The following is a 10,945-nucleotide window of genomic DNA, read 5'->3' on the forward strand; positions in this document are numbered from 1 at the left end:
CGAAAGGGCGCCATTCCACCCCCAAAAAAGTGAACGACATACCTGAAGACTCCATAGCTCCATAATGAAAGGTATGAGCCCCCATTTACATGTAATGTTTTTTCAGAGTCTAGTACACACTGATCCCCGTTTGCAAAGAGCTATGTCATGCAACTGAACCTAAGTACCAGTTCTAAGAACACCAGCAGGCACCTCCTGCGATATGACAAATTTATGTCTTTATGTGCACACTGTGCGCCTTCACAGACAGGGTGCTGGCAGACACTTCACATCCAAATCCATGACACGTACATTTTTGTTTTGTTTTTTATTTTTGTTTTTTGGTTATTTTTTCATTTTAAAGAGGAGGGAGGGAGGGAGAGAGAGAGAGAGAGACAGAGAGAGAGAGAGAGAGAGAGAGAGAGAGAGAGGAAAGAGGAGCAGAAAGCATCAACTCCCATATATGCCTTGACCAGACAATTGTAGGGCTCTGAACCGGCGACCTCAGTGTCCCCAGGTCGATACTTTATCCACTGAGCCACCACAGGTCAGGCCTTTTTAAAAATAATATCTCTTTCCCAATGAAGGATTCTCTCTTTCTAAACTCAAATGTCACTGAGGTGACAAATGCTGTTTCTTTCATCACAACGACCATGAGACATGAACAAAATTTTCTTTCACAGAAAGGGCACAGGCAGTTTCTTTTCTGAACACTTCTTTCTAACATGCGGAGTGGATTTACTCCACACTGCGCTGCCTCCACCCCTCGACTTCCCCACCCCTCGCTGTCCTCGTTCCTCCACGTGTCCCAATGCACTTCGCAGAAAGTCTGCCATAAAGGAACCCTAGGTTCTATCTCCAATCCCTATTCCCTTTCCTTCACATTGTGTTTGTGCGACTGGCCGCCCAGTCCTGCCCTGCTTCTGCCCCACATCATCCCCGCTCCTCCCCGTGCCTCACTATCCCTCCCCATGCCATAATCACCCCTGGCCGTCTGCCCCACTGTTTTACCCAGATACTTCTGCTTTGCCTGTCAGCCACGTGCTGTGTCATTTTCTCTGCCCCACACCTTACCCACCCAGTAGCCATCATGGCGGCTGCTGAAGCCGCCTTTTGGGCTCTGGGACGCTCCTTGGCACTCCCAGGGCAGGCGGCCTGGGCGGGGTGTAATCGGCAGAAAGGACTCAGCACCTCAGCGGTCATGTGACTGTGAAGATGGCCAGTATTCCCTGTTGAGCCACGCGCCTCTCTTAGGCTTGGGGAGAGTTTGTCCCTGCCTGTCTTGTCACCGCCTCCGTGTGCATTTCTGCCAGTGCGTGCATGCGTGTGTGTGTGAGTGTTTGTTTGTTTGTTTGCATACCTGCACTGCTCCTCTGTTGGGTGCTGCTGGTCTTTCCGCCCACCTCTAGGCTGTCTTGGACAAAGGCACCCCTGAGGCCCCGCCAGCAAAATCTGGGTTCTCGGCATCGTTTTCAAAACCTTGGAGAAAACTCAGCCTCCACTCCCCGCTTTCCCAGCTGAGTGGGTGCAGGTTCCAGGGGCACTGGATGCAAAGAACGATGACCTAGCTCCAGTTCCACACAACCAGGGAGACCTCTTTGTTCTTGAGCTCCTTAGTCCATCTGGAGAATGCTTGCTTTTTGTGATCTGTGAAAATGCTGACTTTTGGCCTATCCTGTGCAGAACGCCACACAGAGTGCTGGAAATGCAAAACCCTCAGACTCTTAAGGGATCTGACAGTTTAAATGGGGACCATTCACAGAATAGAAGAATATCCAAAGAAGACATTGCAATGGGCTCCAACCCCTCCTACGGGCACAGGGAAGACTTCAGAGAGACAGAGCTTAAAAGTGGGCTTTGAGTGATGTATAGGAGTTTATCAAGTAAGAGGGAATGGCTATTGTGAAGGTTGCCAAGCTTTTGTGGCTGTAGTGATTGGAACTTTAGGCCCTGGCGGGTGCTGATTGCACAAAAAAGTAAGTTGTGATGGTGATAATAGAATTATTTGGGGGTTGAGATCTTCCTTATGCCTCAGAAAGGAAGGTAAGTTTCTGATCTATTTCAATGTGATGTGATGTGGTTACATTGAATGAGTAAATAAAAAAAGTGTAAAGATATATAGCCCCAACCTTAGAAATAATCAGAAGCAAACCTTTAATAATTTGCTGATTTGGTTCCACACCAATCATGCATTAGAGTGAGCTGTAATCAAAATTTACTAGCGGAGGTTTATTGCCTCCAGTTTAAAAGAAAGAAAATAATAGCGCAACATCTATGAAGCTACACACAATAGAACGAGGTCTGCCTATACAACCTTCTGCTTCTCTGCTTCACAGCTGTCTCCCCTGTATTCCCTTTATTTCTGCATCTTCCTTCCAAAGCTTGGACACACTGAAGCAAGTGTAGATGCCGATGAGAAATTCTAGACCCAAGTTTTCTTTGACTTGGTAGTGTCAACCAGATTTTATGCAATCTTTAAGGCTTAAGCACAAAAACAGGAGAAACAGCCTCAATTATGTAGCATGTTGTCATATGAAAATTCAGGAAGATGCTATTTTCATCTCTGTCTCCTACTATTTTTGCCATTGCTGTTTTCACTTTAAATTACAACAGGTGGTGGCCTGGGCTGGGTGGCTCAGCGGTAGAGCATTGGCACATTGTGTGGAAGTCCAGGTTCAATTTCCGGCTAGGATATACAGAAGAGGCACCCATCTGCTTTTTCAACCTTCCCCTGCTCCTTCCTCTCTCTCTCTCTCTCTCTCTCTCTCTCTCTCTCTCTTTCCCTCCTTCAGCCAAAGCTTCATTGGAGCAAAGTTGGCCCCAGGCACTGAGGAGGGCTCCATGGCCTCCACATCAGTTGCTAGAATGGCCTTGTTGCAAAAGAGCAACGCCCTAGATAGGCAGAGCTGCCCTCTGGTGGACATGTTGTGTGAATCCCCTTCTGGTGCATGTGTGGAGTCTGACTGCCTTTGCGCTTCTAACTTTGGGGAAAAAATAATAATAATAAATAAATTATGAACAGGTGGTTTAGCCTTTTAGCATCTGGGGTCTCCAGATTTTTTCATCTCACTGTGCTGCTCTAGATGTTTTTCTCAGTTGTAGCACCTACTCATTATTTGGCTTCTCCACCTGACTTGTTGTTTTAAGCTAAAGGGACTGAGTTTTAACTATCACTGGATCTGCAGTGCTTAGCATGAATCTTAGCAGATAGTAGGTGCTTAGTAATATTTATAGAGTGAATGAGAAAACTGAGGCTTACAGAGAGCACGTGTTTCCGCCATGGTTTTTGACTTATGACCAGCCTTTATTTTGTGCCAGGCACTATGCTAAGTGCTTAACATGTAGCATCTCATTAAATTCTCATATAATAACCCTGCTTTTCAAATGAGGAAATAAAAGCATAAGTATGAAGGAGTTCACTTTGTCATAGAGCCTACAAAGAGTGCTGTGGTGTGTCAAACAAACAGCAAAACGGTCCCTCACGGTGGCGAGCAAGCCTAACACAGCTGCCCCAAAGGCACCTACTATCAGGGAGACCTGCTCTTGAGGCCCAGCTCTGTGTGCTTGGGGCCCATGGCCGGGTCCTAGCAGGTCTTGAATTCATTATCCTGGAGTCCCCTGGCCACTGGGGGTGTCATTATTGAGTCTCCTGACCTTTTTCAGAGGTCTTCTGAATTTCTGTCAGCAATGCTTTGTAGCTCTCGTGCAGTTTCTGCACCTCTTTTGTTAAATTTGTCCCTAAACATTTCATATTTTGGTGCTATTTTCAATGGCCTTTTTCAATTTCTTATTGTTTATTGCTAGCATATAGGAATAGAGTCAGTTGGCTTTTGTATCCTGAACTCATTTTCCTTCCGCATCATGGCTGGTTCGAACCGCAGCCCCACCACTCACCGTGGCCCATTGCTGATTAACAGCCAGGACAAGTCCAATCTCACTGAGTCTGTGAATTTGCCTTTAAACTGAACATAAGTCAGGTAGCCCGGCCCATTTTACAGCATCAAGTAAGCCCACGGAAAATGGCAAAGCACCACTCTTAACTTGGCAGAGCAGCCTGGAGTTTAGGCCTTTGATGCAGCTCCTTCAACAATAAACATGAAAAAAATCCACAAAGGGGTTTTAAAGTTTTAAAAGTTAATGTTTAGCCTGACCTGTGGTGACGCAGTGGATAAAGCATCGACCTGGAAATGCTGAGGTCGCCAGTTCGAAACCTGAGCTTGCCTGGTCAAGGCACATATGGGAGGTGATGCTTCCAGCTCCTCCCCCACTTCTCTCTCTCTGTCTCTCCTCTTTGTCTCTCCCTCTCCTCTCTAAAATGAATAAATAAAAAATTTAAAAAAAATTAAATTAAAAAAAAAGTTGTTTAAATATTGCAAACAGCCTGACCAGGCAGTGGCGCAGTAGATAGAGCGTCAGACTGGGATGTAGAGGACCCAGATTCGAGATCCCGAGGTCGCCAGCTTGAGCGCAGGCTCATCTGGTTTGAGCAAAGCTCACCAGCTTGGACCCAAGGTCGCTGGCTTGAGCAAGGGGTTACTCGGTCTGCTGAAGGCCCGTGGTCAAGGCACATATGAGAAAGCAATCAATGAACAACTAAGATGTTTCAGTGAAAAACTGATGATTGATGCTTCTCATCTCTCTCTGTTCCTGTCTGTCCCTGTCTATCCTTCTCTCTGACTCTCTCTGTCTCTGTAAAAAAAATAAAAAATAAATATTGCAAAGATACTTCTGTTTTTCATACTTATTATGCCAGTGGGTGGGGCCATGAACTGAAGCTGCAGCCGCAGCCACCTTCTCAGGAGCCTCCACTGCCCCGCGGCCCCACCCGAGGTCCCCGAGTGTTCCCACTGTCTCAGTAGTGTTGAGTGTGTAGCACTGGCTGTCCCTGCCTGAGGTTTTCACCCTGTGCTCTTCAACTTCAGCCTCATGAGAAACACTTGGAGCTTTTGTGGGAGCACAGGTTCCTAGGACTCGCCTGGTTCTGACGCTGAGAACTGGGCTCTGGTGAGGACAGGTGTTCGGGTTTGTCATGTTGCACGGTGTTGTTGATGGCAGGTGTGAGTCACCCAAGTCTGTCCAAGACCTGTGTGTGCCTGCACACACCCAGGCACACATACACACACACGCATGGGCGCACAGGATTCTGACCCTCACCCCACCCCCAAGCAGCATTGCCTAACTCAGAGCTTCTCCGTGTTGTCAGAAGCACTGGGATAACCAGGACACTGGGCCACCCAGGAACCCGGTGTTCTGAGGCCCGGCAGCTGGGCAGGCCCCTGCAGAGGCCCCTGGCCGGGCTGCGTCCCTGTGTCTGCACCTCCGCTGGCAGAGCTCCGTGTGCTCAGCGTTCCCTTCCCTCCATAAAGGCTCGCACATCGCGTCCCGGCCTGGGCTGCGTCCCTCTGTGTCTGCACCTCCGCTGACAGAACTCCGTGTGCTCAGCGTTCCCTTCCCTCCATAAAGGCTCGCACATCGCGTCCTGGCCTTCTCACAGCTGGTCCCTGGGCCAGCTCCCAGGGTCTTCAAGCTCCCCGACTGGCTGGATAGAACTGCCAATGAGAAAAACAGCTCCTCAGAGACCGGTGGACCAAGGGCTAATGGCCTCCCTGACAGGAATATTCCCAAACCTGGCCAGAAGTGCGTCTTGTGAGATCTGGAGTCCTAGTTCCCAGGTTCCACCAGCGCTGTGTCCCCTGACGGAGGATGCAGATGCCATTGCCAGCAGGTAAGGGGACATCGTTGGGCAAACAGTACTTCTGAGGCCTTAGTGACTTGCACCCTTGCCAGCCCACAGCAGTTATAGAGCACTCCCAGGCGATGGCCTGGGCTCAGGGACAAGGGGCTCAGGGTGGTGTGATCCCGGGAGCCCTAGGGATGAGGAAGCTGGCGGAGGTCCAGTCCAGGACCCTCAGAAGTGGGTGTAGGGATTGGTGAGGAGAGAATTAAAGAGGAAAGTAAAGGTTGCTGGCACCATATTTGAGGTAGCCATGTAACTGTCCATGTCAGGGTGTCCCTCCGAGACTATGGTTTCCAAAGAGGTGGAACTAAAGTGTTCTTTTCTTCAAAGTGAGATATAATTGATATTAACATTGATATTTGTAAGTATTGTGAAATAATCAACACAGTGAATCTAGCTAACTTCCATCACCTCACATAGTTAGCACACTTCTTGGGTGTGATGATTAACATTTACTCTCTTAGCAACTTTCAAATACAGCAGACACTTTGTTGTTTTGTTGTAACACTGATGAGGGATAAAAATCGAATCCCTGTGGGGCCATAGTCTGTGTGGAGTCTGCATGGTCTCCCCATGTCTGCGTGGGTTTTCTCCGAGGACCCTGATTTCCTTTCACACCCCAGAGATGTGCATGTGGAGTTGTGGGGCAGCTGTGTTAGGCTTGCTTGCTTAGCTACATAAGGCTAAGGGTGCTAGTGCTCAGGAGGACTGCAGATGGTGGGTTGCCTGCCAGCCCCTGTGTAGGGCCATTTTGCTGTTTGTTTGCCTGAGAGGCAGTTTCCCCTGCCTGTGTGCTCATTTGCTGTTATGAGACTTCATTAAACGGAATGTCCCAACGCTTTCCAGCTCCGCAGTTTCTCCACCATCTGCCCAAATCCAATGTGAACCTGCCTGGCCTGGGCCACCGACATTACAGGGGTTAATGTTGTGTCTACATTGTCCCCACCTGAGTGTGGGTGTGAGAGTCTGTGGCCCTGTGATGGAGGGTGTAATGCTGGTGGTCAAGGCCAGGCAGGGTCTCACTGAATTCGGTAAGTTCTAGCAGCTTCCTGCTCCACCCCCCACGAATGTGAATCATCCTTGTGTCCAGTGTTTCCATGCTGTATACATTCCCTGCCCCTTAGTCATGTAAGTAGCCATCTCAGTCATGAAATCTGTCACAGTGGTAGTGTTCAAGTCACCCTGATTTCACTTAGTAATTTTATTTTATTAGTCACAATTTGTGTTGCCTGGGTTATTACCAAAATTAATTTGGATTTCCCAAGTATTTATGTGTTAAGTAGCAAGGATGTGATTAATGTGCAAAACAGAACTGAAAAGACCTGTCATGAAGTTTAAAGGCTGTATCTCCCTTCCCACAAGAAAGGTGGTCTTAGCAATTCAGATATGCATGTAGAGGAAAAAATATTTATGGAGTTCATTACTAGTGCAGTTTTAGGTGCCCACAGGGGTCTTGGAATGTGTATAAGAGGGCATTACTGGATCGTACTGTTAACTATAGTCACCATGTTGTACATTAATTGCATCTCCAGGACTTATTTTGATCGCCTTCATTCATTTTGCCCACCTCACTCCCTGCTCTGACAATCACCAATCTGTTCTCTGTGTCTATGAGTTTAGTTGTTTTTGGTTTTGTTTTTGAGCATAGGCTGAAGCTGGAAGAACTTTGAGAAGAGTGTTAGTGAAAGCTTAACAAGCCTTGAAGAAACTGTTAGCAGAGCCTCATAGACTTTGAAGAGGCTATGAGTACAGGCTTGCAGGAAAATGAGGTAAGTGCTGTTGGAAAATGGAAGAGATGCTCTCTATGTAATAGCAGGATGGTTACCCACGCTGTCACTTGAAGTAACAGGAAAAGTAGAAAAGGTACTTAATGAATTGGGTGATATAACTAAGGACAGTTACACTTCAATCAAAGTACTTCCAGGTTTCTTCTTGCTGCTTATAATCAAATGTAAAAAGAGAGAAATAAGCTAAAAAGGACAGTTAAACAAAACAAAAAACTGCACCCTACACCCCAGAAAGTCCATCTGTGATGATTGCATGACTTTGATAGTGTAATATTGTAAGGAGCAGTTTAGACTATCAGCAAGGTGAGCAAGAAGGAAATCGAGTCTTTAGAGTTTGGATCATGTGCTTTTAAGAACATTTTAAAAAGAGTACAGGGGGAGGAGATGTAAAAAGTCAATGGTTTGTTGAAGAGCTTCCTGACACACATGGGCGTGGCAAGGAAAAGCCAGCCATCTCTGACAAGCGCTTCCCCAGTGCTGCCCAGGGATGCACTGCTGCCCTTCGTGTTCTCCCACAGAGACAGCTGCTGCTGATCTGCCCGCATCCGGGAGGGCTGAGCCCTGGGCTGCCCGCAGCTCCTTAGAGTACAGGTGCATGCTGCTGGTGTGTAGGGTAGCCACCCAGCCCTCGCCCTGCAGGCTGTACAGCATTTTTTGATGATAGGAACCAAACAGCTTGACTTGGTCACATGCCAGTATGACCTGGAATGCGGAAGTTGAGGACCATGACAGGTTACCTTTCTGCCTCTACAAGTTGGCACTTCATTGAGACTCCTGGGTGTGCCGTGTGTGTGTGTGTGTGTGTGTGTGTGTGTGTGTGTGTGTGTGTGTGTGTTAGGGACAAAGAGAGAGAGAAAGAGGGACAGATAGGGACAGACAGACAGGAAGTGAGAGAGATGAGAAGCATCAATTCTTCATTGCAGTACCTTAGTTTTTCATCGATTGCTTTCTCATATGTGCCTTGACAGGGGCAGGGGTGGGGGCTCCAGCCTAGCCAGTGGCCCCTTCCTCAAGCCAGTGACCTTTGTCCCAAGCCAGTGACCTTAGGCTCAAGCCAGTGACCTTGAGCTTCAAACCAGCAACCTTTGGGCTCAAGCCAGCAACCTTGGGGTCATGTTTATTATGCCACCCTCAAGCCGGCGACCTTGGAGCTTCGAACCTGGGTCCTCTGTGTCCCAGTGCGATGCTCTATCCACTGCACCACCACCTGGTGAGGCCTGGGTGTACCTTTTATTGTTGGACATACATGGATACTCTTAGCACACAGTATTGGTTCATTGTCTGAACTAGGTAATTAAGTACTTAATTTTAATAGGGGTGAATTTTGTGAACTGCAAATAGATTAGTGATAAAGTCTTCAATGACTACACCTATTTTCTCAGCCCAGTTTACTTTATTTCTCATGAGAACTGCCTATTATATTCTGTTTTTTATAGAGCATCTTCAAGAAAGCGATGGATGTTTGGTTTTAGAGCCCAGAGGCCCTGGTAATGTACAGGATACAGCATGGAGACAACAGAGTCCTGGAGAAGATGGTGACTGTGACAGTTCAAGACAGTGTGTTCCTTTTGGATGGTTTCCAGACACAGAATCTCTAGCTACATCTGCAACTGGTTACTCTAGGGCAGGGGTCTGGAACCTATGGCTCGCGAGCCAGATGTGGCTCTTTTGATGGATGCATCTGGCTCGCAGACAAATCTTTAATAAAAATAATAATAACGTTAAAAATATAAAACATTCTCATGTATTACAATCCATTCATTTCCTACTGCTCATGTTCATGGTGCGGGTGGCTGGAGCCAATCACAGCTGTCCTCCGGGACAACACCAAATTTTTATTGGATAATGTGTAATGTACACAGGTCGTTGTATGGCTTTCATGGAATTACATTTTAAAATATGTGGCATCCGTGGCTCTCTCAGCCAAAAAGTTTCCCGACCCCTGCTCTAGGGTTTATCTTGAAGCTTCAAGAAATGAAAGCCATGAATCTCATGTAGGAGAATGGGGATTCCAAAAGGGACAAGAGATACCTGCTAAAGCAGCTCCATGTTTTGTGAAGTTGCCTTCTAACAACCTGCTCATGGACAGAGCTAAAGAAGTGAGCTTTGCACATTTGGTCAGGCAGGACTCGACTGACCAGGAGGACTGGGAAATGGTGTCCAGGCACTCATCTTGGGGAGATACTGGTTTGGAGACTTGAGCTCCAACATTAAGCCCAAAACAGGGAATGCACAATAGCAGAAACACTCTTGCGGAAACCAGAGGTCAGGAAATAGATGTTAAAACAAAAAGGGTCGGCGCTATTACTTCAGTCTCAGCAAGTTAATGCCAGGTTCCAGGTCCATTCTATCATAAGCACTGGTGTGCAATTCATTGCAGTAACTGGAGACCATGATAGGCTTGGGAGATGGAAGACTTACATTCCACTCCAGGGTTGCAAGGATGGGTTTTGGTCTTGTTCCGTCTGCCTGCCAGCAGATACCATGGTGGAATGGAAGTTTGTGGTGGTAGAGAGTGGAGCAGTTACTCACTAGGAAGAATGCAGCAATAGTTTCCTAGAAATCGGCCACGAGGATAAATTTATTCACAAGTGCTGGAGGATTCAATGATTCAGTCTGTAAAGTATTGAAGAAGCTATAGTAGAATGTGGATGAGGTTGAGGTTGTAGAGCACACTTAATTTAAAAGAAAGTATAACTCTCAAGTTTAACTGAATTCTTTCAGATTTGCTAGTGATTTTCATCTGATGTGCAGAAATATATGTAGCTATAATAGATAGTTAGATAATGCTTCCAGTGAGCAGGGACTTTTTCTGTGGCATTGATGGATAGATTTATGCAGACACATAAGTACTTTAGGGCTTGGTCCTCTTGGAGAGTGACTTGGCTAAGATAAGATGCAGTTGTGGCCTGGTCACGGAGCACAAAAGCTAACCAGCTGCTTAGAATCCAAGCCTGAGCCTTTGGGAGACCCTTAAACCAGGGGAGTGACACAAGCTGCATTCAAACAGAGCTGGTTTCCTTGTGGTGCAGCTGGAGAAACATTTTCTCCGCTACATGTACACTTTGTTGAAAAATACAGAAAATATCTGGTTACTACATGTGATTAGAAAGGCTCTGAGACTTCCCAGTGTGTGGGCTTGATTTTACCCACCTGGTGTGGTTTGAAGGTAGCAAGTATGTCTTTGTCTTGTGATGGAAGGCTAGTGTAGAAACAAGGGGCCTGACCCGGGTCTCTCAGCAGAGCCAGGCCACAGAGAAAGGGAACAGGAATGGGGGAGGCTTGGGCTGAGCGGGTGGTCTGAATGTTAGCTCCTAGAGGGCCAGGGGTACAGGGAGGTCCACCTGACTGCAGGGGACACACCCCTCATTTACTCCTGGGGTCGCTACAGCGCCCTCTCGCCCACCGCAGGGACTGGCAGCGGCTGTCCCACGCGGTCATC

At 47.3% G+C, this 10,945-nt stretch overlaps 1 protein-coding gene across 1 annotated transcript; it reads left to right on the forward strand.

The window, feature by feature from the left end:
- Positions 1-1,684: 1,684 nt before the first annotated feature.
- LOC136306532 (starch-binding domain-containing protein 1-like) lies at positions 1,685-10,113 on the forward strand. Its single transcript, XM_066233045.1, is given in 6 exon segments — positions 1,685-1,829; positions 5,443-5,704; positions 6,563-6,747; positions 8,940-9,116; positions 9,427-9,814; positions 9,816-10,113. Coding segments are annotated over 6 exon segments (1,455 nt in total).
- The last annotated feature ends 832 nt before the right edge of the window (positions 10,114-10,945 follow it).

This window comes from Saccopteryx bilineata, chromosome 5 (genome assembly GCF_036850765.1).
Source record: "Saccopteryx bilineata isolate mSacBil1 chromosome 5, mSacBil1_pri_phased_curated, whole genome shotgun sequence".
NCBI lineage: Eukaryota > Metazoa > Chordata > Mammalia > Chiroptera > Emballonuridae > Saccopteryx > Saccopteryx bilineata.